The sequence below is a fragment of the Fusarium subglutinans genome, assembly GCF_013396075.1.
Source record: "Fusarium subglutinans strain NRRL 66333 chromosome Unknown NRRL66333_c0000034, whole genome shotgun sequence".
NCBI lineage: Eukaryota > Fungi > Ascomycota > Sordariomycetes > Hypocreales > Nectriaceae > Fusarium > Fusarium subglutinans.
In genome coordinates, this window is record NW_023502097.1 from 211,691 (window position 1) to 238,576 (window position 26,886).

At 49.0% G+C, this 26,886-nt stretch overlaps 9 protein-coding genes across 9 annotated transcripts; 4 read left to right on the forward strand and 5 right to left on the reverse strand.

Annotated features, from left to right (window-relative positions):
• Positions 1 to 849: 849 nt before the first annotated feature.
• FSUBG_3964 (uncharacterized protein) lies at positions 850 to 2,125 on the reverse strand (the record flags this gene model as incomplete). The annotated part of the gene is made up of 3 exons (XM_036681901.1): positions 850 to 1,389; positions 1,504 to 1,867; positions 2,034 to 2,125. The coding sequence occupies 3 exons, from the start codon at positions 2,123 to 2,125 to the stop codon at positions 850 to 852; spliced, it is 996 nt and encodes a 331-aa protein (XP_036540522.1).
• Positions 2,126 to 2,191: 66 nt separating this feature from the next.
• On the forward strand, positions 2,192 to 2,530 carry FSUBG_3965 (histone H5; the record flags this gene model as incomplete). The annotated part of the gene is made up of 1 exon (XM_036681902.1): positions 2,192 to 2,530. The coding sequence occupies one exon, from the start codon at positions 2,192 to 2,194 to the stop codon at positions 2,528 to 2,530; it is 339 nt and encodes a 112-aa protein (XP_036540523.1).
• Positions 2,531 to 2,727: 197 nt separating this feature from the next.
• Positions 2,728 to 5,591, forward strand: FSUBG_3966 (uncharacterized protein; the record flags this gene model as incomplete). The annotated part of the gene is made up of 5 exons (XM_036681903.1): positions 2,728 to 3,047; positions 3,110 to 3,344; positions 3,407 to 3,862; positions 3,915 to 4,907; positions 4,959 to 5,591. 5 exons carry the CDS (start codon positions 2,728 to 2,730, stop codon positions 5,589 to 5,591), a joined length of 2,637 nt encoding a protein of 878 aa, XP_036540524.1.
• A 570-nt stretch (positions 5,592 to 6,161) lies between these two features.
• FSUBG_3967 (STE STE11 CDC15 kinase) lies at positions 6,162 to 11,000 on the reverse strand (the record flags this gene model as incomplete). The annotated part of the gene is made up of 11 exons (XM_036681904.1): positions 6,162 to 8,165; positions 8,213 to 8,356; positions 8,410 to 8,904; positions 8,956 to 9,069; positions 9,130 to 9,449; positions 9,504 to 9,831; positions 9,881 to 10,322; positions 10,371 to 10,435; positions 10,488 to 10,517; positions 10,596 to 10,723; positions 10,787 to 11,000. The coding sequence occupies 11 exons, from the start codon at positions 10,998 to 11,000 to the stop codon at positions 6,162 to 6,164; spliced, it is 4,284 nt and encodes a 1,427-aa protein (XP_036540525.1).
• A 2,417-nt stretch (positions 11,001 to 13,417) lies between these two features.
• FSUBG_3968 (uncharacterized protein) lies at positions 13,418 to 15,140 on the reverse strand (the record flags this gene model as incomplete). Its single annotated transcript, XM_036681905.1, has 3 exons — positions 13,418 to 14,326; positions 14,399 to 14,876; positions 15,130 to 15,140. 3 exons carry the CDS (start codon positions 15,138 to 15,140, stop codon positions 13,418 to 13,420), a joined length of 1,398 nt encoding a protein of 465 aa, XP_036540526.1.
• Positions 15,141 to 15,886: 746 nt separating this feature from the next.
• Positions 15,887 to 17,923, forward strand: FSUBG_3969 (tetrahydrofolylpolyglutamate synthase; the record flags this gene model as incomplete). Its single annotated transcript, XM_036681906.1, has 1 exon — positions 15,887 to 17,923. The coding sequence occupies one exon, from the start codon at positions 15,887 to 15,889 to the stop codon at positions 17,921 to 17,923; it is 2,037 nt and encodes a 678-aa protein (XP_036540527.1).
• A 344-nt stretch (positions 17,924 to 18,267) lies between these two features.
• On the forward strand, positions 18,268 to 19,066 carry FSUBG_3970 (DUF218 domain protein; the record flags this gene model as incomplete). The annotated part of the gene is made up of 2 exons (XM_036681908.1): positions 18,268 to 18,461; positions 18,508 to 19,066. 2 exons carry the CDS (start codon positions 18,268 to 18,270, stop codon positions 19,064 to 19,066), a joined length of 753 nt encoding a protein of 250 aa, XP_036540528.1.
• A 31-nt stretch (positions 19,067 to 19,097) lies between these two features.
• Positions 19,098 to 20,157, reverse strand: FSUBG_3971 (uncharacterized protein; the record flags this gene model as incomplete). The annotated part of the gene is made up of 2 exons (XM_036681909.1): positions 19,098 to 19,573; positions 19,620 to 20,157. The coding sequence occupies 2 exons, from the start codon at positions 20,155 to 20,157 to the stop codon at positions 19,098 to 19,100; spliced, it is 1,014 nt and encodes a 337-aa protein (XP_036540529.1).
• An 833-nt stretch (positions 20,158 to 20,990) lies between these two features.
• FSUBG_3972 (er membrane protein) lies at positions 20,991 to 22,340 on the reverse strand (the record flags this gene model as incomplete). Its single annotated transcript, XM_036681910.1, has 2 exons — positions 20,991 to 21,767; positions 21,819 to 22,340. The coding sequence occupies 2 exons, from the start codon at positions 22,338 to 22,340 to the stop codon at positions 20,991 to 20,993; spliced, it is 1,299 nt and encodes a 432-aa protein (XP_036540530.1).
• Positions 22,341 to 26,886: the final 4,546 nt, after the last annotated feature.

Below are 26,886 nucleotides of genomic sequence, written 5' to 3' on the forward strand. Positions count from 1 at the left end.
TGCGAAGGTCTCAGGTTCAAGCCCTGGCGGGAGCAATCCCAATGGCCCTCCAGATTCAAATTTTGCTGTTTCTTGTGATAATGCAATGTCTTTTTGGGTTGTGTTGTACTTCCTGGTGCTGGGTCACGGGGATCTGGACCATTGACTCTCGTTCCTCAGACATCGGCGGTGGTGGCGATTTAGTTGGCCACGAAGCTATCGGCAATCCAATAAGCGATCCGAATGTGTATGCTCGCTGGGATGGGATGTCTTCAGACATTGGAGGTGTAGGTGAAGACGATTTTTATGTAGTCAAATGCCTAAGGAAGCTTTTGTACCTTGGGTGAGACTTGTGGCCAGCTATAGTTGACCAGCGCCACGCAGAAGAGAGCAAGTCTGTTGAGAATTAAGATAAGAAACCTGAGGATACAGGATAGTAAAGCATGACCTACCCACTCCTCGGACTAGACTCCAAAGGTCCTGCCTGCACTTAACTGGCGGTAGCTTGTGTAAAATAGCTCTGAAAATGACAGTGAAAAGGGCAAAATGTAGCAAATTGTTGCAATAAAGATTAATTAACCTCGCGAAGCACCGCGATGAGATGCGCCTTCCTGGCAAGTAGAACTTTCTAGTGTTGCAGGAGGACGTAAGGTGGAAGATAATAAAAGGTTTATGTGGAGATGATCAAAGGCCAAGGGGGATGGAATAAACGAAATCAATAACTTTTATCGCCTATTGGCACCACCCACTCACAAGCATACCATGCTTCCAACATACATAAGATCCATCACCAGTAACTTGGCTGGCGAGAAACACCCCCTTTCTACCATCTACCTTGCCTGCCCTCCTACCAGTCACTCACTCCCGCTTCTAAAGCTCATCTTCGGCATCCTCATCCTCCTTATTGTCGCTGATGATGAAGCGAGTCTTTTGCTTAGAGCGTCGGCGTTGAATGGTGGTGGCCGAAGCTTGTGATTGCTGGGAAGAGGCGGCAGCACCAACACCACTAGATCCAGAGATCTGGCGGGAACGGAGAGATCGTTTAACCAGGCTACTGGCTTGACTGTTAAGTAACAGCTGGCAAGATGGACCACCGGCGGTGGTGCGGGCTGATTCGAGGTTACGATTCTCATTACCATCATCGGATTCGTGGTGGCCACCGGCACCAACATCTGCGGATGTCCCATCCCCAGTGTCTTTGGTCTTCTTGCCTTTGGCCTTTCGTTTGCCCTTGTTGCTCTTATCAGGCTGATCCTTGAGACCGCTGGCCTTCTTCGCCTTGTTCAGCATGATGTACAGGTCGGTTATGAGATCAGGGGTGAGAAGTTTCAAGTTGGTGAGGATGACGTCCTGTCTCTCAACCAGATCTACATCCTCTTGGCCAGCGGGAGCAGATTGCTTTTCTTCAATCTGCTTAATGACATGTTAGGCGAAGGTCTAGGCACCCTTGGTCGAAGTCGTATTCCGCATAACGTATAGCTTTTTGTAATTCAGTTAAACAAAGACGCCATAAAATTGAGATACGGTGTCGTAGATCTCGCCACCCTCGATCAGGGCTTGATAGGCTTGAGAAACGCGTTCAGCATTCTCGTCTGGCATTTTGAGGTGAACAGGATCACCCCCATCACTGCTGGTACCCGTGGAAGAACACGCTACTTCGTCGACTTTGGGATCTATAAGCTTATTAAAGCCAGGGATAAAAGAATGAAAGTAGTGTAGTGGGACGAACTTAGAAATGGCAGAGTAAAGGTTCTGGACCATACTCATCAAGGCCTGATTCTGGCGGGCAACAAACCGAAGTTGACCTGAAAGAACAATCTCACCAACTGATGCGATCTCTGGGTTCTGAAAATCAGGCCACTCAAGCCCTACTTCAGGTTCAAGATGACTGATAATCCGATTAGTATATTCCTAAGAGACGAAAAGACTAAGCTAATTTAACATAAGCTTAGCTAGAGTAGCATAAGCTTAGTTGAAGTAGCATAAGCTTAGGATGAAATTTTGCTGAGTTCAGGCATCCTAGGTATACCATGTGGTGTTTTGCATCAACTTACGGTGCAGCTGCTAGCCCAAAGTCACCGGCATCATCATCACCACCGCCGCCGCCGTGGTCTTGACCACCGTGATCGTGATTGTCACCAGACATCTTTGAAGATCAAATTGAGTGTCGCTATGAGTTGGTGTCAGGTGAATACTGGTATTGAGTAAATAAATGTTGGTGTTGAGGAAAGAAGCGAGCAGCGAAGTAAAAGTTTTCAGGGCAGTTAAAGACGAATTTGATTGTTCTTGCTCCTGGCACTTCCTGGCACCGGCAGGTTATGTAAGTAAGAAGAAGAAGAAGAAGAAGAAGAAGAAGAAGAAGAAGAAGAAGAAGAAGAAGAAGAAGAAGAAGAAGAAGAAGAAGAAGAAGAAGAAGAAGAAGAAGAAGAAGAAGAAGAAGAAGAAGAAGAAGAAGAAGAAGAAGAAGAAGAAGAAGAAGAAGAAGAAGAAGAAGAAGAAGAAGAAGAAGAAGAAGAAGAAGAAGAAGAAGAAGAAGAAGGATGATGGATGATGAAGGAGAAGGAGAAGGCACTGTTTAAATACCTAGGTAGGTATTTCAGTCTGAATCAGAGACCCCTGCTGCGCCCACCGTGAATCAGAGGCCTTTACTCAACTCCCAACTCCTACTATATAACCCCCCCTTTCCCTCCTTTCCCTCATTTCAATCCTCTCCTTTTCAAAGCCTCCAATCTCCTCGAGTCACCTGCGATGGATGGTCCTTCTCGCCTGTCCGTCCCTGGGGGAGTCCCAGACAAACGATATTCTCTTGCTGATGCCACCAACCGTATAGACACAGAGAATGAGGATGAGATCTTTCAGCTAGTGACAAGCCTCGAAGAGCATGTTAGAGATTCAGATAACTTTCGTTGGCAATCAATCTCGACACAGAAATCCCAAGATAGGGTTCGATCCAACTACCGCCATTTTCTTCAAACCATCAAAGTCATCAATGAGGACATGACTGAAGAGGTTATCGACAAGGAGATGTTCCTTGGGGACAAGGAGAAGATCACCAAGCAAATGAAGATGTAAGGAAACAGAGCCCCGCCTCAGCAGTTCACCCAATGACACCCAATGACACCCAACGCAGGTTCATTATGTTTGTTGCCAAATATGGTCGTGGTCGCGCCCAAGGAACAAGAATCAGCTACCGAGGTCTAGTCACTTACCGCAATGCTCTCGTTTTCTGGTGCAGCCGAATGGCCAGGATCTACAACGCGAGTTCCCTTCCAACCAGCACCTCGTTTATTGTCATCACTGAGACGATGAGATACGCCACCGAAGCCTTTCAGCTGACGAACACCGCAGGCATGACTATGTCTAAAGTATGTTCCACAAACTGCTCGCTGTTTGTTTAGCTACTAATCTTATGGGTTACGTGCAATAGGTAGGGCTCCCAGAACTCCGACAACTGATAGACTTTGATATGATCTCTGCGCCCAATATTGAGGTTGCTGAGTGTCACCATCTCGCCTGGTGTATTGGAAGAATCTGCGCTGTTCGCCCGGGGTCACTCGCCAGAAGTGATAACAAACCAGTGGATTCGCCCCAAAAGCCGTTCTTGATATGGAACGATATCGAATTATCCCGGGACCATGGTGGCAAGTTCGCATTGACGATTACTTTCCGAAACCTCAAGACCAACAGCGAGGAACCAACAAAGGCTGCGCAGAAAGGTCCACTGAGATCAGTGCTGAGATGTGTCATCAAGTCACCACAAAACACTGAAAACATGGTCTTTTCAGTCCCTCATCGTCTCTTGACTATAGCTATTCGCCGTGGAATTCTTGATGGCATCGAAACTCTTGACGAATTGTTCAGTTCCGAGGCCAAATATATCTCGGTGAAGGACACCACCTATCCAGAAGACAGATGGTAGCTAACACTCAACATAGATCAAACCAGAGTTCCTCGACAAACCAGTGTTCCTTGCCGCCAGTCCTCGGGGACTGACTGTCACCCAAGAACCGATGAGAGCCACTGCTCTTACGACTTACATCTCCCTTCGAGGCCAGAAGATTGGTTATGCCGACAACCTGACATTCTACTCGCTTAGGCGACGGACCGCCAACGATCTCAGTCGCAAAATAGGCAAAGATGCTGCCCGCTCTCTTATGAACCATGATCCCGATTCGCGAACACTCGAAAAGTACTATCTTTCACTTGAGGATACACTTGATGTCAGCGGGTTGGCTTTAGACGAAGTTGACGGTGATACGGGTGGCCAGACGGAGGAAATGCTCAAAAGTGACCATGACTTGGCTATCCACGTCCTTACCGACGAGAGGGCTAGAAAAATTCACGGGCCAGCCCTTAACGCGTTGATGAGCCAAATGATGCTCGGTGATGAGAACTACCCGGCTCTCGCATCCGCCAAAGAGCTTCGAAACTACAAGCGAGTGGTCCGTCGAGCTGCAATCAAGGCTCTTCTTGCTCAGGAGGTCCAGAATCAACGTCGCGAGATGAGCCAAACCGACTACGATGAGCGCGTGCGCCGCCTGGAGAGTTCGCGCCTCAGTGAGCTTGTGCTGGAGAAGGCCCGGCAGAATTTAGCAGTTTCCGAACCTATTGGTGAAGGTGAAAGCCCAGGTGATGAGCCTCCTGCTGCGGTAGATGAGAACACTGGTTTATTTATCCACGATGTTGAAGAACTGCCCGAGGAGGACCTGGATGACCAGATCAACAACACTGGTGGTGATGGTGAGATCCACCGAGAGCTTGATGAGGGAGAACCCGAAGCCAACGAAGATATTCCGTACGCCGATGCTGCCAAGGCATTTATGCAGCTCATTTTGTGTAACACCATGAGCGAGTACCAGAATTTGAGAAAGAATGGTGTTCTTTGCGCTAAATGTCAAGAAGATGACACAATTGGCCCAGAAATCAAGGTATGTATGTGACACTGGTATGCCCAACCAATCTTACTAATACCTAGCCAGAATAAAAGGTACTACGATGCTACCCATCTCTACGATCACGAAAGATCCAAGCTCCACTTGCCGAAGCAAAAGTGGGTGAGACGAACCATCCAGGCCTTCGAGGCCTCCAACGAAGAGCGCATAACCTGTCCCTACTGCAAGCAACTCGGCAAAGAGTCCACATTCTTCCACGTCAAGGCTCTGGTGAAGCACATCACCTACGGAAACTTCGGTGCTGAGCATGACCGACTAAAGCGTGCAGATAGCTGGTACGATGATGGCTGGGAAAAACACCCGGAGTCAAAATCAAAGACCTTTCGTAAGAACCAAGAAAGGCAGCGCCAGGTAAAGATGGCCGCTCTCAACATCAGATACAGCCAGTATGAGCCATCACCCACAGTCCCACACCCAACCAGGGCAGGAATTGTCTTTGCTCCCGGCCCACGCCCAGTCACTCGTGCTGGAGTGAAGATGGCACCGGCAGAAGAGATATCCAAGCCCGCTCCTATTCCGGACCGCTACAAGTCAGCGATCAAAGTTGGTGATATCAATGAACCATTCAAAATTCCCAAAGGCATGGAAGGCTTGATCAAGACCACCCGAATGAAATTCCCCACCATTGATCCAGGGCAGGGAACAGGTGGTGGGTGGTAAGAAAGGGAAGGAAGTTGAGAAGGAGTGACCTCTTGAACATGAAAGTGGAGATGAATCACCTTGTTGCTCCTCTGGGGTATAAAATGCAAATGGAGCTTGTGTAGAATAACTAAGAGATAGTATCAAGAGGCAAGCCCTGGCGGGAGCAATCCCAATGGCCCTCCAGATTCAATTTTTGCTGTTTCTTGTGATAATGCAATGTCTTTTTGGGCTGTGTTGTGATATCGTGCGGTTGCGTTGTTGTGTTGAGTGAGGTTGTGTGGATTTGTGGAGGAGCGGAAAGGATATGAACAAAATGAAAATAAATTGGCTAGTGAGGTAAAGGCAGTATTGGTTGACGAATTGAGTTGCTTTGTATCTTTTGTTTCTTTGATTTATTTATTTATTTATTTATTTATTTATTTATTTATTTCTTGTCTTGTTTGTTCTTCATGCAATCGCAGTTTCGCTGCTTCTTTACCCATCCTATCCATGTCTATCATGTACAGCCCCTGAATTATCACATCGTGCTCTTCATATCATGCATTCCGCTCATCTCTCGTCTTAATCCTTTCGTATCCTTTCAATTCGTCATGTCCATTTGGGCTCTCCAGGCATTCGACTCCGTCTCTTACTTACGCCCACTCGTTCTGCTACCTCTGGCAACCCTGGAGATGCCATGCTGCCATCTTTACTGCCGAGCCCGTCTCTACTACTCAACCCATCTCTGCTTCTGAGTCCATCTCGACTGCTCGGCGCGCGGCCTACGTTCTCCTTATTGCTCAAGCTGCTATCGCTTCGGGCGTTCATGGTGATATCGCTGCGGGAGCTTAGGGCCGGACTGTTGCCGTTGGCACTGATCCCAATAGCTGCTCTGGAGCTACTCGATGTAGCTAGCGAATTGCGAGGGAGGCGACTCTTTGCAGATACAAATTCGCCGCTGACACGCCGGGGGATACCTGTTGGCCCATCCCTACTCCGGGGCCTGTATAGCGCTCCCTCTCGTTCTCGCTCGACAGCAGCTGTTCGCCTTGGACTCGCTGCTACTTCGATATAAGTATTACTCGCAAGGCTACCACGGCTCCTATGCGTAGGAGTTTGAGGAACTGACGCTGACGAATGTAAGCCAGGGGGCGTGTAGCTTGCACCTCGTCGGGATCCTGGCCTTCTTGACGACGATGAACTTGGTACAGCACTGGACGCCCCCTCGCTAGATCTTCCACTTGGCTCGATGTTGGACCGCACCAACTCCGAAGCGAGGTTTCGTACAAGGACAGCCGAGTCCTTCTCTGATAGAGTCTGAATAGCAGCCATGAGAGAGCGCACTTGGGAGCTGTTGAGGGATCTCGTTCCATCGCCACTGCCCAGGCCAGGCTCACAGGCATCCATGATAGTCCTCACCAGTCTCAGGAGGTTAAGTCGCACAACCGCCTTCTTGTGAGTCAAACGCTGCGCAATGCCCGCAAACATCTCGGGCTTCGCCAGCGAGGCCGCGACTGACGGGCTAAGGCGCAGAAGTTTGAGCAGCGGTTCCAATAAGTTGGAATCAAAGGCGTTCACCCTGTTGGTGCTGAAGCAGCTGATGATGGCTCGTGTGAAATTGCCATCAGCAAGGTGAGTCTCTACATTAGCTGTTTCCTCCTGTAGCCAGACCAAGATGGCATCGAGCGCAGTAACCTGCCAGTACTGGTCTGTGAGTAATGATACGTAAAAGTTGAGACCTTTGTTCTGCCACAAGTATCTGCGGCCCTTGGATCCTGAGTGTGCCATGTCGCAGAGTATCGGTAGCGCAAATTCCTTCGGCGGACGGTCGGTCTGCATGATCCTTAGGAGCAGAGGAATAATACCACCAACAGCAGCATCCTCTTGCCGTTCCTTGCTCAGACGACAGAGGTTAAACAACGTGTTGAGAACCTGATTAGATATTTCGCGGAAATGTGTCTGGCCCTTCTTCATGCTATAGCTCAGAAGATCAATCAAGAATTCGATAGCATCGGCTGAGTGCAGCGACTCAATCGTTGTGGAAAGCATCGAGAGGTTCTTGATGAACTTGAGCATTGTGATCTGATGTATTGGCGTCATGCGCCGTAGATCTTTTAGTACACTCTTCAGTACTTGCCGATCTGCTACGACCTCCTTGACGTAGTTCTCAGCTTGGCTGAAGAGATAGAAAATGTTGACGATTCGTCCTTCGACGAGCTCACCAAGCTCGTCCTCACCCTCTTCGTCCAAGACTCGGTGCAAGACAAGTGCCAATGGATATAAAATCTTGCTTCGTGAGAAGATTCTGCAAAAGTCGTTCTTGGGGGTTGGCCCTTGGAGCTCAAATACGTTCCAGATACCGTTGACCCCAATAAGAACAAGGTCCCGAGTAACGTCGTAGTCCTCATCAAGAAACTCAACCAGTACGTTCAGACCACCTGCAGATACAAACATCTGGAGGGTCAATGTCGATGTTTGATACATCTGACGGACAAAAGCAGCCGCCTCAAGACGAATCTCATCTGAGTATTGGCGCGCAGCAAACTTGGTAATAATGGGAATGCCACCAACGAAACACAAGTTTTCTTGGATTTCCACATCGTCCAGGATGATCTGAAGAGTCAGCAGGTCGCGATTATACTACAGATACCAAAACTTACTGCATTGACGACCTTGAGGAGCTGCAGGATCATGTACTGCCTACTTTTGACGGTACAAGGCTCCAAGATTTCAAGAATCGGTAACAACCCGTGAGCACTGATGATAAGATTCTTCACCTCGTTGTTTTCCCAGAGCAAAGCAAGCTATGCTATGTCAGTAACTGGACTCTGAATGTGAAGGACGACAAAAAACTTACCAAATCTTCCGAGAACTCGGCCAGGGCATCCTCACCCTCAGTCGTTTTGAGAGACCTTACCAAGTCCTCTACTCTCTCGGCTAACCTGGCATGTCGATCTCTGGCAATGTTGGCCTCTAGATCCATCTCGTCCCATCCTGGGTCCATTGATGCGAAGGGGTCGTCTTCGTCTTCGTCGTCCCCTAACCAGGAATTGCTCGATACGCGAGACATGAGCATCAAGCCTCCATCCTCGGATCCTTTCTCACTCTCCTCCTTCTCCGCTATTGATGATTCAGGTCCGAAAACGTCGCTAAAATCTTCGTCGTCATCTTCTGCGAACTTCTGGATTTCTATCGATGATCGTGTTCGTCGCATTGGCCTGTCAGGGAGAACTGATGGTCGAGACAAAGGCTTCTTCTTCATACTACCTGAGCTAGATTCCTGCATTGACCTCGGTAAAGACGTAAGATCAGACGGGTGAAAGAGTTGTGGTGCATCAGTCTGTCGTGAGTTCTGTAGCTTTGTGAGCCTTGAGCGCATGGGGTGCAGACACATATAACTTACTCGTCTAACAGCTTGATTCGCATTGTGAGTGAAGACATTATCGTTATCCACGAATAAATCTGAGAAGTCTTCCATACTCTGTTCCCGATAGATGATATCTGGCCTTGGTGGAAGCTCGAACTTCGTATTTAGATTTGATTTTGTCGGCGATCTGGTCCGGCTTGCACCAGTTACCTTACTTGAGCTTGATTTATTTCGACTGTGCGCTTTCACAGGCTCCGAAGATTTCGTAGGCTTCTTCGGTAATGGTCTGATTGTCTGCTCCTGTGGATCGATGTCTTGCCAGTGACCTGGCCCCTTTATTGTCATCAACTCGCCCTCAAAGTCGTCATCGTACGAATTACTGTCATTTCTTCCATCATTCACTGAGGCAAAGGCTTTGAGACGATCACTCGATAGTAGACCACCGAAGTTGTCTTGTGGCTTGAGATGCGGCAGTTGTAGTGCGCTTGGTGAAATAGCTGTCGCAAAATCATCGTCCCAGTTGTCATCATCTGTGATACAGTTATGGTTAGGCAGAATACTCAGACACCGAGACTTTGACGCACCAGCTAGTTCAGGCTTACTGAAAGCTCCTGCGCCAGGACGTAGTTTTGCAAGTGATAGACCTCCCTTGGCGGGAGTTCCACCGAGAAATCTTGACGAAGGCCCAGCATCAGAGCCAGTCGATTGTCGAAGTCTTGGTCCAGAGGATTTTAGAGCTTTATTCCATTGCTTCACTTCCTCCACGGCATCGCTGAAATTGGCTGGTGTTTTTGATACAGGTGCTTCCGTTCGGCGACATCCTGTGATCCAGGCATGACGAAGTAGTTTTCGAGCAGTCACACGTAGATTGGGGTCTTTTTGGAAGCATTGCATGAGAAAATCACGGGCGGCCTGCCAAGATCAGCAAAAGATGAACCCAAATACAGCTGGGGAGACTTACAGCAGAAATACCTTCAGGTAATGGGGGGTGATCGTCGTTGACAATTGCGAATAGAGCAGGCATAGCAGCCAAGTTATGATATGGCGGCTTGCCTTGAAGAAGCTCGATAACAGTGCATCCAACACTCCAGATATCGGACGCAGAACTCGCTCCGGAAAGCTGAATGATCTCAGGGGCCATCCAATATGGTGTGCCGACAACCTGTGCCTCCTTATCCTGACCACCAGCGAGGGTGCTGGTTGAGACGCCGAAGTCTGCAAGTTTGACGGTGCCATCCTTTGTGGTGAGAATGTTGGCGCCTTTGATATCTCTATGTATTACACCCTGGTCGTGCAGGTATTGTAGTCCCTGCAGGACCTGCGTCATGTAGACCCCAACCAGATTCTCGGGGAACTTGCCATATGCCTTGCATATTGAGTGCAGAGAACCATTCTCACAGTATCTAGGTTTGTTAGTTCCAGAGCTTCAAAGACAGAATCGAATCGCATACTCCAGGATAATGTTGAGGGCGTCAACGGACTTGACAAAGCCAATGTACTTGACAATGTTGTCATGCTACTGCTTGTTAGTCTTGAGATACAATAACATTTCAGACCAGGATTCCTACATGAAGGTTCTTGAGCAGATCGATTTCACTCTAAACAGCACTCACTCATGTCAGTTCGTCCGAATCACAAACCATTGAGCTTCAGGGTAGAGCTCAGAAACAACCCACCTCGATCATGCGCAATTCGCTCTTGGGAAGATCTGCGAGCTTGATCTGCTTCACAGCAACCGCCTCGCCATTTCCCCAGTTGAAAGCCTTGTACACAGATCCGAAAGCACCTTTTCCGAGGCATTCACCTAAACGCTAAAAGCAGAAAAGGTAAACGTTAGCGACAACTTTGTACTAAACCCTGCTGCTACTCTCGCTTATCATGATATCCGACTTTCCAGGGATCGGGATCAAGCGCCGGTGAGATCGGTAGTTGGATATACGCACGTAGTCCTTGAGCCCTGGATCTTGAAGGGCAGAGCTTTCTCGTATCTTGTCTTTCCGTGAGGGGGTTCCTGGTGTATAGGGTCGTTCGCGGGAGGCCACGGCGGCGCGGCCATTGGCGTGATACTGCCGCTCGGGCATTATCTCTCAGGCGCTCTCTAGCTCAACGATGCTCTGGTTTGGTCGGGACAAGCTGCGTTATGCCTCCTCGGTGAGAGCAGAGGCAGTTCGGCGGAGGAAGGACAAGGTTCAGACCAAGACGGAGATATCATTCCCGGCGAATATCGAAGGAAGGGAGCGGAGCGGCGCAGTGTAATTCGTTTCTACATACGAGGTCGGATTCGATATAGAGCTGTTATCGTCGAGTTCGGCGAATGTAGTTGAGCTCGTTGAAAGCTTGGTTGACGTCGTCAGCGTGATCGAGGAGGGGAATGGGATGAACAAGGTCCGTTCGTTCGTTCGTTTCGTTTCGTGCGGTCGCTAACAGAACAGCCCAGGGTTAAAGGAGGGACAGGATGAAATAACCCGGAAGGGCAAGGGATTGAATCGCGTGAGAGTTTGTTGTTAAGAGAGGGAGAGAGGGAGTGGAAGGGTCGTTAAAAAAAAATAAGATGAAGTAAACTTGGAGAAAGGCAGGAAAAAAAAGTAAGGTAAGAAACTGGGTGGAAATTCGGAGCTGGACCAAAAAGCCACTGATCTCCAATCAATCATGCGCTGGACTGGACTCGACTGAAGATGTTGTTTCTCGTCTCATATTCACCTCCATCTTACTAGACTAGACTCATCAGGCAGTGGAGGGAGGCTCGCAACCCAACCCGAATCGGCCCAGGGCCTGGGGCAGCCCCGTAAGGTGATGGATGGTACCTAACCTTGAGCTGTGCTGGCTGCGTGACGGGGTGCCCGGGGGGCCCGTGCCGCCTGCAAGTCCAGCGCTCTTCAACGCCCAGCTTCAACTTGCAGGGCCACCCCCACTAGCTCGCCTACTATTCAATTCTCCACCCTCGACACAAGCAACAACACGAATCACTTATAAAAACAATTCATTGTTAGGACTCGATGATGATGTCAACTTCGATTCGCAGCACCAGTTCCAAGAGACAAAGTTCTTAGTATGTTTTGGAATTCTTCACTTACAAGGAACGCTCCACCTCTTGAAACAGTTCATGTTCATGCCATGCCATGCCATGTAAGCCAAGGCAGTGGATGGATGCATTCAGACACAGGCACAGGCATACCCAACCCAACAAGACTGGTATTTTCTTCCAAGTCAACAGCATGTCTCGTCTCCGCTTATCATTAAACCAAAGTACCGAGTCCATAACTCGAGGTACGTCCTATAATAAACTCCAACAACGGCCGAATACCTACCTAGGTATGCTTACCACACTTCGAAACAAGCCTCACCGTCAACGATCAACTTGGAAACTTATCCGTCACACAAACTCTACAGTCATCCGGGTTATTCTCTTTCAGCCAGCTCCTCCGACGCCTCAAATACTAAGTTAGTCAACTTAACTATGTCTTTCCCTGTCAGCAACGACCAACAGCCCAATTGAAATACCTTGCTCTCAAGGACCACGCCGATCCAACCCTCGAAGCCACTAGTTAATGCGTCTCATATCATCCCAGCAGGTACGGATAACTCAGCTCAGTTTGACTTCAGTTGACTTGCTTGATAGAGTTAAGTTACAAGGCGTCAATGCCAAGCTGGGAAAGATATCGTATCTCACCGTCGATCGATATCGTGCACGGAGACTCTCTTTTCTTGTTTTCCTTGTAAGCTGAACCGCAGACTAAACTAAGATTGCAATCTTATTTCTTGTTCCAAGCGCGTCCGCTTGGCTCGGCATTACGTGACGCTGCCATGACGATACTTCACGCCCTCCCTCTACAGACATTGGAGTTGAGGCATTCACCAGTACTGTACATGTCAATTTACGAGTTATGACATTCGGTTTCACCCTTGATCAATAGTTCGGCCGCAGGGTCGTCTTTGAGTTTGATATATCATGTCGGCAGCCGTGCTCAACAATCCCTTATACAGTCTCAGGGGAGGCTTATGCCGGCAAATGGAGTGCGGTTTTTCTAACTGAGCAGCATGTATTGGACCACAAAAGAAAATCATATCAACTTGATACCTTATGTTCTCGTATTGCTTCACCGTAGCTGTACACATCGCAAGTTGGCAGCACGTAGCCGTCCCGAAGACAAGGTCCTTCAAGCCACACCAAGATAGATCGACCAGGATCTCACGATGATGTGCGTCTAATCGTGGCCGCTTTATGGACCAGCAATCCCGACAGTTATCCATCATATCAGTATGTGGTAGCACAAGCAACGGTCCACAAGTATGTGTTCATTCAACGTCAACTTTCATTATATCTTCTCCTTGCTCATTGTCGAGCCAAAAAGTCAACAACTCGTACAATTATGATACAATCCATTGCCGACACTGCTCGCTTTTCCGTTTAACGCCATCTGACCATATATGTAGCAAGTAATCCCGGTATTTTATATCCCGCTTCAAATCGAATGCAAACTGGTATCGTGCGCCCTCTTTATTCTGTCCCTTCCCCTGGTAGGGTTCGGCTGAGGCCAGCCTCAGCCCACCATTCATCGGGAATATCTTCACGTCGTGCTAGGCTACGCACGATGCGTTGCATTCCCATCCAGTCATCTTCAACGTTTGTGTTGCTGCCTGATGCTGCTGAGCTCTCTCGGTTCTGTCTGTTTCGTTCCGGTCCTTGCTCATCGTCTGAATTGCCCACGGATAAGTGTCCCACCCAAGCAGAACGTGATCGGAGAGAGCGCTCTCGACGCAAGGTCCTGAGCCTGTGGTGGTGATCGCTTGGCACTAGTCCATCCGGGGATCTTCCTTGTCTGGAATCAGAACCAACTGCCCCATTATCCCGAATGGCACCTCCATCAATTGGGGCGTCTTGGCCAGCTTCGGGGAGTCTTACGTGAACACGTCGCATCTCTGCCCGGCGTCTTCTAATCCGATCCAGGACGCTGAGAGTCTGATCAAGGTCTTCAGTTTCGGAGCCTTCGCAACCCGACTCACAGGCCTGGTCAGCCATTGTCTCAGGATCTTGGTCAGGCGTGGTGAAAGAGGTGCCTGATGTAGCACCGGCGCTCTGAGATGCAACATTTGACGCAAAAGAGGAACCTGCGCTAGGTGGTTGAGGGTCAGGTGTAAGTGTGGACAGAAGAGTATCCCAGACCTCTGGACTGAGGCTCCTATCACGGTCGCCAAGTCCGTCAACACGCTGCAAAGGTGCAAATCGCGTAATCCTGTTTGACGCACGGAGAGCTTCGCGCATTGCGGAACGTTGAGCTCGGCGCTGGTTCGTTTCTGCTGGGTCATGTGTGGTAATCACGGGGTGCGTTACAGCAGAAGGAAGTCTCTGCGGTTGAGCTCCATTCTCTTCAGGAGCTCGGTCGGGATACGCAGACAGAGGCACAATCTGAGTTTGTAGTTAGAAAAAATCACAAGACTTGCATAATTGGAACAGAACATCATCGATGATAGAACTTACCACTGCAGGACGAGGTCGAGGACCCTCATGCCAACCCAGATCCCAATCATCGTATGGTGGTTGTGAATTGGTATTGTTTCGGTCTTGTGTGTTGCTGCCATCCCTAAACAGAGAGTTTATGCGCTCTTCAAGCATGTCCCTTCTGCGATCATCCGATCTAGCCATCTCTCTAAGAACATCGCGAAACGGTCTCGCTCGACGCAGCCCATCAGGACCTCTCGTAGTCTCTAGATCAGGTGGGAATCCAGCTTCGGCCCATGGCACGGAACGACCATCTCGGCCTGTCAAATTACCGGACTGTTGTAGCGAGCCATCATTTAAGCGGTCGCGAATTGAGAAAATACGGCGCTGCGCGGCACGGCGTTCAATTCGTTCTGTGCGTATATTGCGACGAATGGCGGAGCGGGGTGGCGACGTCGCACTGCTCTTCTCTGCAGCTTTGGAAGGGAGATCTGACTCCACGGGGGCAACAAACAATCTGCAGGGCAAGGTTAACAAGTGCACCATGTTGAGAGAACGAGGCCGTCACTACTGCGACGAATATGCAAAGCACGAAGCGCGCATAATCAAGCAACGGATGTGCGCATTCGCGACATTTGCAGCATGCCTTTGCGTTGATATAGTGAAGCGATGGCGACAACGACAAGATCGATCGACCGGGGCATCACTACGTTGGCGCGATGGCAACGAAGGTAACGGACGGGTAAGGGAAAAAACAAGGATGCGCTTACGGGAGGCCCATGGCTGATTTAGTGGGAAGTGAATGACGAAAACGAGCGAAAACAGCGGAATAAAGAATCAAAGAATTAAGTCGTAATGATTGCAAAGACCAGAAATTGTGTTCATTGATGAATAGTCGATGAATAGTGATGACGATGTTGCCTAGAGTAGCAAGGTTGATAAAAGCCAGACGACAATGCGTGAAGCGTGAAGCGGGTAATCAACCAGTGGAGAGGATGAAAGAACGGAGTGGGCAACAGGCAAAGGGGGTGCGGGGGGTTCAAGATGCAGCTCCAGGGCAGGGAGACTGCGATGGAATTATGTGACCAATCAGAGGGTTTAGAGCTCTTGAGGCTTAGAGTCCGGGGCGTTCAGTTCGCGTGCGCGTCTGATAGTGCTTTCTCACGTGTCGCGATAAGGACTGTTGGTAAATGACTAATTCCAGCCAATCAACGGGAGCGGGAGGCAGACTGCACAGCCACAGAGCCACATCAGACCACTTTCATCGGCGTTCGGAGAGCGGGTGAGTGTGGCTTCCAGCACCCCACCCCATGTCGACATGAATTGCCCCAAAGTGAAAAATAATGGACGTAGTAGTCTCACTCATGTCGTGACGTCTATAACGGAACTCAACTCAACTCATAGTCATCACCAAATACGCCAATTCGCCCTGGGTCTGACTCAACCAGCATCTCAGGAGCCTCACACGGCACTTCTCCCTCCCAGCGCCGGGCTCCGATGAGATGCCGCCTCACCTAAACCACCATCATGTCTTCTTCCATTCAGGAAATCCAGTTCGCCATTAGCCGCATTAATCGGGTCCTGGCCAGCAAAAGGACGCCAGGTTACAGAGATATTCGTCTAGGCCTGGATCGTATAAGCCGTGTCGTACCAGACAAGCAAGAGTGGAAGGGTATTCATGTTGCTGGCACCAATGGTAAAGGCTCAATATGCACATTTCTTGCTGGCATGTTCAAGCTCGCTGGTCTCGGTTATGGAAGCTTCACATCCCCCGCCTTTCCTGAGAGGCACAATGGAGTCGCAATCAATGGCCTTTATGTGAATCCGCGGATGTACGACATGGAAATGAAGCATGTTGAGGAAAAGTACAATCGCATTGCTGCTGGTTGGAGATACAAGCACGGAGAAGACCCTCCGAATCTAACACCATTCGAGTTCGAAACAGCAACAGCATTCCGAGTATTCAACAAAATGCATGTTCCCTATGGTATCGTCGAAGTTGGCATGGGCGGTGCTACCGATGCAACCAATGCCATGAAGCAAAAGTCTGTCACCATTATCTCCAAGATCGGCCTCGATCACCAAGAGTACCTCGGAAATTCCCTCGAAAACATTGCCAAGGTCAAAGCTGGCATTATGCAAAAGAACGTTCCTTGTATTGTTGACCACACTAACAAGCCTTCTGTCATCCATGTACTACGAAAACACGCTCGAGAAGTTGGAACAGACATCATCCTCACATGGAAGGGCGAACCTTTACTGTTAACTCTCGATAACTCAAGGTGGATGCTCGAGAGCTACCAAGTCCAGAATCTGTTGTGTGCAGCCATGGCTTTCCGTCATCTCTTCCCATTGCAGGAGATCAACTTGGACAGGCTCTTGGAAACCGAGCCTTTCTTACCTGGTCGATTGGAAACAGTTCAAGTCAACGCACCACTTTCTGGTATTCAGCCACGGGAAATTCTCGTCGACGGCGCTCACAACATGTTGGGAATCACAGAATTGCGCAACCATGTCAACAAACGTCTACGAAGAGATGGTCAACCAGTGACTTGGGTTATTGGTATGTCCCAAAGCAAGCACAAGCCTTTCTTCAAGATGATGGAAAGGCTTGTCGAGCCCCAGGACAACTTGGCTATGGTCGAATTTACTCAAGGTCCCAATGACCCGCAGCCTTTGCCTGCCTCCTTTGGTGCCGAATACGCCAAGACGAAGCAAATCCATCCTAGCAATGTATACTCAGGAACGCCCGATATTGCGAGTGCTCTTCCATGGGCTTGCAAGAAGAGTGACGGTGGTCCTTTAGTGGTTACAGGAAGTCTTTACCTGATCCGACAATTATTGAGCCTTAAAGGCATCCGTCGATCAAGAGAACTAGGTACGAGAAGACCTGGCAGAGCTCAACTCTACCGATATTCCAAGATTGCTCGAGAGAGAAATCTGACAGACGAGGAGGCACGGGAGTTCAAACAGGCGAGACGACACCACCACCTATCACCGAAACTAAATAAAGTCTTTGCCCAAGTAAGAGAGGGCGGCCCTATCCAACCACTAGAAGTACCCGCCAAGACAAGAGAGCTGCAACAGATGGCTGCGTTTCACAAGAAGCAGGAAGAGGGATATCGGAAGTCTATCGCCGCCATTAAGAGGGATATGGAAAACCCAAATAAGAAAACAGAGAAGCCTGAAAAGGCCGTGGAAAATATTGCCTCCCGTCTTGAAGATTTGGAGGCACAGGCTGCGAAGCACAAGGCAGACTATCAAGATGCCATGCTCAAAATTAGGGGACGTCCTGCACTACCGCACATGAAGTACAAGAGTCATCGACAAGCGTTTGGGTATCCAGCGACCCCCAAGCGCCCAACCAAGTCCCCTTTCGAACCGAAAGGGGGAAAGAAGCGCAAAGGCAAGTCTCGCGTTTCAGGGAAGGAGAGCAAGGAGAGCTTTAAAGATCAACTCGCTGCGGCTGAGAAGCAAAGGGCACTGGAGATAAAACAAGCCAAGATGAGGGACAGCAGCGATCCTTTTGAATCACAGATGGCTGCTAACAGGAAAACGGAGTGAAACTTATGATGACTTGGAATGTTTGAATACCTTATTTACAACGCGAATGTACTATCACAAAGCGATTTACGCATTGGAAGGGGAAATGGAATGGAGAGATTTGGTAGGATCTATATGTACAATACCAGGGTAGAGGGTCAAGGCCTATCTCAATCTATCACAAAGGTCCAGTCCTCCAATGTGAACACAGTAAAAACCCGCTTCATATCTTGTATCTTACACCTTGACATTCTCAATTCGTTATTTGTTTGCTTTGCTTACGAACTAGGTATCACATGATCAGACCCTCACTTTGCGTCCAACCTGTCCAACTCCTGAATCCCCTCATCTTCCATCTCACCGCCATGCCACCGTCACATCTCATCATCGTGTGCTGCCACGGAGTTTGGCTCGATGGCCCAACCCTCGGCCAAGATGAAAGTGAATGGCTAATCGCAGACTTTCAGCGTGGTGAAACCCCAACTTTTGTTCAGCATATTAAAGCTGGCGTAAAGGCACTCGCTCAGAATTGTGCTGGTTCTGCTTTGGTGTTTTCTGGGTATGTAACCTGGCTGATGTGAGTATGCGTATGCTGACCATGATAGAGGACCGACGCGTAAAGAGTCGAGAATATCCGAGGCAGCTGGCTACAGAGACATCGCAGACAAGAACAACTACTGGGGAATGCTGCAGGATGAAAACATCAACGATGCAGTATTGTTAGAAGAGCGCGCGCTTGATTCCTACCACAACGTCCTCTTCTCCCTAACGCTCTTCTATTCCCACTACAAAAGATGGCCAGCTCATATCACCATTGTTAGTCATGGGTTTAAGAAAGAGAGACTTGTCGATGGGCACTGCGCAGCTATTGGCTTCCCTCTTGACAGAGTCACCTTCATCGGCATAGATCCGCCCGGTATGGCAGCATCTTCGAAAGATCAGGATAAAGAAGAGGCAATGAATGGTGCTGCGTTGGCGATGGGGGAGTGGAAGGCTGATCCTCACGGACGAGGGGAGAGTCTTGCTGGGAAGAGAGTGAAGAGGAATCCTTGGGGTGTATATCAGAGTGTGTTTCCAAGTGAAGATGATGATCGCGGTGGTTTGGTCACCAAGATGGAGAATGGAAGTGAAGTTATAGACGAGAAGGCAGCACGGCCTTGGTGATCTCTATCGCATCTATGTCTATACCGCAAATCTACAGAACACTTTTCTCTCCGTCTCTAACATGTGCCTTGCCTCTCGGTCCCCTTTTCACGGCATTAACCAAGAACTGCACAGCATCCTCCACCATCTTGGGACTGAACTTATGTCCAATACCCTCGTATACTCTATCATCCACCTCCAACCCACCATCTCGATACCAGCCCTTTTCACCCACAGCTTCCTTCAATAATGTCGAAAATTCTTTGGTGTTGGCATATGGAACCAACTCATCCTCGCCGCCCGAGCAGAGAAGTAGCTTCTTGTCTTTGACGTGCTCATCCAGAATAGCCCTCAGACGAGTCTGTTCGGCAGAGGATGGTGAGGATGGAATGGGCGAAGTACCGAAGCAAATAGCCTTGGGATCGTGTTTGCTGCAGATTTCGATGAGATCCTTGGGGAAGTATTTGCTTCCGATAAAATCGGCGCCGCAGTCGAGTTTCGATCCAGCAGCGCGGCCAGACATGAGTCCTATCTCGTCAGCTTACGTCTCTCACATTTAGTTAGGATAACTCACCTGCGAAATCAGGACACCCGATAATCACCACAGCCGCATCGATCCTCTTCTCCCCAAAGAATGCCTGCCAGGCACCATGTCCACCCAGGCTCCAGCCAAGGCACACATGGCCATCAATTTCAAGGCCAAGATACCCCGAAACAAGGTCCATAAGACCACTCATATCTGATACGCCTCCCTTCACCATAGCAAACATGTCAAGCGCATGTGTCGGATTTCCCTTTCTCCAAGGATGGTTCGCTGATTCGCTAACCTTTCTAGTTCCGTGGTTGGGCATATCAAATGCCAGGGCGATGAGGCCGCGCTTGGAGTTGCTGCCAGCATGCGCGCCCCACGCTCCTATGGTGCGTCTAGCAATATCATTCATGGTGTCTCGTGATCTGGTACGAGGATGCAGAAGCCACAGGCATGAAACGGGGACATTGGGAGGAAGTTCATCAAGACCATAGACATCGACACGCAAACCCGCCATATGAATGGTCTTGAAGGAAATTTCTGGGGCGGCCGGAAGGCCTTCGGTGACATATTTGATAGACATTTTGAAATAAAAATGCTTGCTTGATATGAGCAGAAGGAGTAGAAATTGAAGTAGCTATTTGAAGTAATGTCTCTGGATACTCATTATATCCGATCTTCCCCAGGATCGCCGGTGGGTCTAGGGTAGCGAGCCGGTGTCGGCCCCATGATTCTGGAGAAGCATCATATCATAGACAAGGGTTAAAAGCACTAAGATGCAAATGGTTATTCGTATTCATAATATATCTCATTGATTATTTTTTGCCTCGAAAGGTACATTGTACTGTTGTGGGAAGATTGTGCGCGGTAAATTTGACAATACATCTTATTCGATGTTGAAGCCGAACAATAATCATAGGGAACACTGGACTAAAACTTAGGACAGGATTTAGGAATATAGATGGAATGACTACAAGATTGACAACATATCTTCACGTTTAAAAGCTGCATCTCTCATGATTTCAAAATAATCATTGATTCACGTCGTGATGCTATTGCCTCACGCAAACTAACTTATATAAAAAGAGGTTAAATAAAACCCACATCATCATCCATCGCCATGCTGCTGTAAAGCAGAAAACAAAGAAACAAAAACCTGCCAAGCCCTTCCTCAACGCCGTGTGCGGTATCGTGCCTGTCCCGTTGTCCACTGCCCTATCCCAGTCCAGCCCAGTCCAGTTCCTTATGCTGCCTGCGAAAAAGATAATGTGTGCTGATTCGAATAAAGAAAATCCATATCATCCATCTTCTAAGTCCGTTCTACGGTCCAGTACTCCCTGAGAAGTACATCGACCCCGTGGGTGATGGTCTGCCGAGCAGACATCTGTAGTTCTGTGACTCTAGAGCCCGTGACTTTTAATCAACTTTCCAGTGGTCATGCTCGTCAGAGCCCAGATAAAGCTCGACTCCGTACAAAACCATAGTCAGGCCAATATTGGCCCACTGCCAGTTGCTGCCCTCAACATCACCACCTCGGAGAGTCCAGCCATCTGGACCGTCGCTGGTGGAGAAATGCTGCAGGAGTAGACTGGTGTAGACTGCTATTAAAATTGACGGCGAGAACCAGCTGAGGAAGCCCAAGAATTTACTTGTAGTCTCAGAGTCCTCCCAGTCTGGTTCTTGCATCATGGCTTGCGCACCCGACTCGCGGATTGAGGGGATGATACGTGTAGCGCAGTAGAATACCAAAGAGCGGTATGTTAGCGAAATGATGACTGATGGCGTGATAGTCTGGAAGGCGGCATATAGTAGCGCCAATGACGAGTGAACAGCGGATGGCAATGAGCCCAGCATGTGGAGGAAAGTCGAGTAAGATGCCATGATGATAGGCGGTAAAGGTGGAATATCAGACTCTGAGCCATCGTGATCTTGTGTATGGTCTGCATTTTCTGATGGCAAATAATCGGTGAAGATCTGGTAGATGCAGAGCACAATATAGGCAAACAGAAGCGACGACTCAATAGGATTGCCGCGACCACTGCCAATACCAAAGGCGCATAGGAACACGGCAGTTGTCATTGCGATGCCAATAAGGGTGGCATCAAGATTGCCGATTTGAGGGAATTGTGCTACCCTCCAGAGGAAGTACACGGCGCTAGCCATGATGGAGCTGGAGAGAACCAGAAGAACGATCTGCGTCAGGGTTAGCATGTGCCAGATTCGAAGATTTGATATAAAACCCACCAACCAAGTATCACTTCTTCCACGGTTGACTAGCCATCTTGTGAGCTGTCCCGCTGCCTGGATGACCAGCAAGGTACAGAAGCCCTCCAGAAGCTGGAACACGGGCCCCGAATATCGTAGCACATTATCCCACCCACCCAGCGTGATCGTCTCAACCAAGCCGTCCTTGCCAAACATCCATTCCCTCCAGCTTGTGCTCTTGGAGTTGAACAGGCCACCCACTGTTCGCTCCACCCAATTTGTGTTATCGGCATCGACAGCGAACTGTCCCAGCGCCCAGATGAGGAGGGCGGGGATGATGATCCACTGCGACAACCGTAGAAATCCAGAAAGGAAATACCGCGAGCGTGACTTTTCTGGCGTCAAAAGCTCGAGGCTGGAATATGTAAAGTAGAAGAGGAACAGGGCTAGACTGTAAGCCAGCCCACTATCGCGACCGCCGACATCGAAAGCGACGGGGATGGAGAGGACGATGCTGAGCAGGAAGATAGAGCTGAAAAGCGCCCTGAATAACCACCACATCGGAGCGAAGAGATGGCAGGCGTAGGCCGCGCCGAGGGGAGGGTATCGAGGCCGTTGGTTGCGTTCAGCAGGTGGGCATCCAAGTGCGATACGTCAGGCGATGGTGAAGAATATGGTGACAGCTAAGATGTCGCCCGGTGTGCGGAGTAGGTAGTTTCAAGGGGAGAATTCACCCATCGATAAGGCTCGTTCGTCTCGATTTCGTCAAAGTGCGTGTGATGTATCGAAGGTCGGTGACAGGCAGAGCTCGAGCGGGACAAGATGAAGCAGTTTTGGGGTTGAAGAGTTCAAGATCAAGATAAAACGGTCAGTTCCCCAAAGTTGGCGGTTGGTCGGTCTAAAATTCACGGCGGTAGGGTCAAGGTACGTAGTGATTTGGAGCTCCGGTCTGTCAAATCTGGGTTCGGCTGTTGCTTGATGTTTGAGTGTGACTTATGCACACAGCAATGCAATGTGGCTAATCGAGGTAGCGGCCAAATTTTGCTTATCGCGTGCTATCTTCACGTGGCAGAGGCAGCTCAGGTCTAAAGTAGTCACCCGGCCGCTAAAATCAAGTAAAGTTTGGTGCGTGGGAGGCCATTTGGTCTTGATTATTGGCACGTGCTAATGATCTTGATGCCTTATTCTCTTGTTTTTTGTGTTAATTTAACAGACCAAGTTTCATGTTTCAAGAAAGGCAGGTTTATGCGTTGTGTTTTTCTACTGATCGACCAAACAGATGCTACTAGGATGACCTGGGTTGGCTGGTGCATAGCGTCACATCAACATGATAGGTTCGCAGCACATCTCGCAATCAAGAGTCGATCAGTACCTACATAAAGCAGGGCAAGCAAGATCTGGGACAATGACAGCATCAGAGAGTAACCTCAGCACTGACAAATCTCCCGGTGCAATGTAAGTGTTATCAATCCCCAAAATTTGCAAGGTTTTGAGTTGATACATCACCGTGCATACAAAATCTTGATTCAACAAAACCAAGGTCATAGAACCATTCTCAACTGAAAAACAAGTCAATTATTCACAACCTCAAGATAAGACCCATTCAGCTTAGCTTGCTTGCCTTCCAAGTTGGGCGTAAGTCGCGTCTTGTACTTATCCGTATATGCCTATAAACGACTCCACCTCGTGATCTGCAACACGGCCAATGGAAGCCCTACGCATCCACTTCAGGTAAGAGTTTGTCTCCACGTCGTGTTGGAGCCTCCTCATTCTTACTCCTTCATCATCACAACCACCCACTCGTCGAAAATCACCCATTTCCTCCTACCGCCGACCCTAACAATCTTCTTTTTGATCCCTTGGAATTTTGATAATCATTGCTATTTTGTGTTCTTGCGCTAGTGCGCTGATATTCGTGTCTTGTTATACTCCTCCCAACTTAACACGACATCTGTATCCATACATTAATTGCCCTGCCCTGCCTGCCCATGACTTGAAATGAAATTAAAAATGCTGCTCCAGTGAGGCAGCATGGCCTTCTTCTATCGCACTCCTACTCGCGCCAAATGATCTGACAGCAAACAACGTTAGCTTGTGTCCTCCCGTCCAGAACCCGACGCGATTCCGATATAATATCCAGAACAATTGTACCAAGTGTTGCCATTGTAATGAGAAGGAAACTGTAGCGTGGACCTGATGTGAGGGAGAGCAATCTTGGTCATCGCGAAATCCTGTTGTCTGCTGTATCAAGTCAAGAAATATCACAATGTTGTTGGGGCATACAGCTGTGCAAATGCTACGACGATAGAAGATTTACCAGTATGATGCAAGTGCATTTATTGTACATTCCTATTTCTCAATAGCTTGAGAATTATTCCATTCCTATGTTCGTTGCTGTGCATTGTGCTGTCCCTATGGCTGTGGTGGTTACTGTGGCCGTGATCATATTGGGTGGCGGCGATAGCCTCAACACATTTTGAGAAAGACTTCAGTGTGGGGGATGTATTGCGATGACTTCAAAACACCTTGGAATCATCACGGCGCTGCGTTGGGCGGGGTATCAAGAGCTTCACGTTGCTAACGGTTCACAATGCCGCTGAAGTCTGCCCAGCAGCTGGCAAAGCACTCGCCGCCCAGCAGCACGCTGGCAACCCCGCTTGCCTCTGCAGAGCTCACAGCACCACCGCTCAAACTCGCACCAGGAAGGGCATGAGATGAGGAGGGGATATAGTCTGATCTAAATCACCTCTCTTCCAAGGGGGAGCAGGAGGCGCCGGGGTAACCGGTCAGGACAAACTGCTCTCGCCTGGTGGATAAGGAATTCGAAAATCCGACGACACCCCGAGTTCGAACCCCGACGACATACCCGACGACAACCCTGACGATAAAAAAATCCGAAAAATCCCTAGGTGGTGGGGGAACAGAAGGCGCCAGAGCAACTGGTCAGGTCAAACTGTTCCCGCTGAAGGAAATGGTTCGACGACAAACCCCGACGACAAGAGATGTAGGAGGCTTAACACCAGCCTCCGAACTCTTTTGCCAATTTGATATATTTTATTTTTATGTATGGGATGAATATGTATCCTCATTTTGCCTTTTTGTAAGACTTTGAGATAAGCTGAAATGACTGAATTGAATGAAAATGACTTGCGTAATGGTAGTAACTATCTTGAAACGGAATTGCTATTCAAGCTTGAGTAAATGATACATGTTGGTATTATATGAGTATGTGGAATGACATGGGCGAAATGATACGGCATGGTATTGCAATGTGCGAAAACACATACTGAGTAAATGGATGGATGTCTGCATTGGCTCTTGAATACTTCTCTTTCTGGCGTTGATAAAAATTGATTGACGTTGAATGCGATGCTTCATTATTGGCTGAAGAGTCGATCGCCCAGAGATCGCCCAGCCCTTGGCACTAGCTTGGCGATAACCTCGCTGGCTGTAGATATCAATCGCTTTAGATAACATCACAGACGTTCACCATTTGCTTCGCGAAATAAGCTTAAACACCCCACATGCGCACAGGACATTGCGCTTTCACGTCCGAGAAAAGAATCCCCGAACTCCCCGAGACTTGCAAAATGAAACGAAAACAGAGCAATGCGCAGATAGTGGAACGTTTTACGTGAGAGATTGACAAGACGATACGATGAAATTTCGTGACCCTTAGGTCCGACGAGCCGCATTTCATTTCTCCTAGCCTAAATGACGCCTTCTGCGGATCCGATGATGCGACAGCAGGGTCTAAAATAAACGATCAAGACGGGAATGGCACCACTCTTATTTCCACGGAGAGGGGGTAAACGCTCCGGACCCTCGGGACGTAGTTCGTTGGTCGAGGCAAACTTCAAGCCTGTTGCCATTTCTGGTTTTCTTTGACACTAGCGATTGCATCATTCCTGGAGACTCAGGCCATTCTTGATCATCTCCCCGTGAGCAACGGCCATGAAGAACAAGGCTCAACAGCTATCGAAAGATGGATCGATCGAAACGTTTAGGAAGTCTCCCTCAAGAAAAGGGTTCACAAGAATCAATCTCTGATGAATTGACATCGATGTGACGTTAGGCCTGCATAAGCCTGCAGCGAAGATCAGAACCTCAATTGCTTGTTGTTGGTTTGACTGAAGCATCCTTCTCTTTTGAGCTCAGATCAATGTTATCACAGCTGACCACAATCACATCCGATTATCCACCTGGCCGACGCCTCATCAATAGTTGATTGTTGCTCAGTATCCGGCCGAATTGCGTGCGATCTATCAGTATCAGCTTGCAGGAACAGGCTTGCAAAGTCGGACACGCCTCCATGGCTCATGTACGTAAAAGCTACGTTACGCATGCACCACAGCCAAAGACCCCACGCGTTGGAAGAAAGTGATCCAGTCAGGAATGTTGAAATCACCCTGTTTTGAGCCCCTGCCAGGCAGCAGGGAATACATCTGGGATCGACCTGACGGAGATTCCGGTGGATTTGCACCTTGGATGGTGATGCGACCCAAATGGGCCTTTACTGGCTGACGTGCAGCTTCAGTCTGGGTCGTCGGGGTTGTTAGAGGTCTGGTACGGATGTTCGGCACATGGCGTGGAGCGGGTGGGGGCCCCGTTCGCCGCTCCGGATAGATTTGCGGCCTATGGCTTCACTTCATTTGTCCGCTCATATCTAACGTTGGTAGGCATCTGGCGACACTCCGGTGTGTGGAACATCTGATCCATCGTGAGTGGTGTGCTGTGTTGCAGTTTGTCGTTAATGTTATCCTAGCGTGAGCTTTGATTGATGAGAGGGCCAAAGAGGATCGATATGGGCGACGTCCGAGGGGCTTGATGAAGAGACTGACGACTAAAAGACCCCGTATCTAGTTCAGTAGTGAGCTTCTACGCCGAGGATGGAAGCAGGCTCTGAACCTTGTTTGTGTGACCAACAACTAAGTTGGTAGGGATCGTAGGATCGCAACCTTGAGGTGGTATTATGTCTGAGAATTGAGATCTTCTCACCCTCTTTAAATGCAGCTGGTTTCCCAGCATTTTCTTTCGCTCACACCTAGCATTTGCCTAGTTTGTGATTTGTGCCTGGCCCACCTTTCTTCTTTTGTTCTTGTTGCGA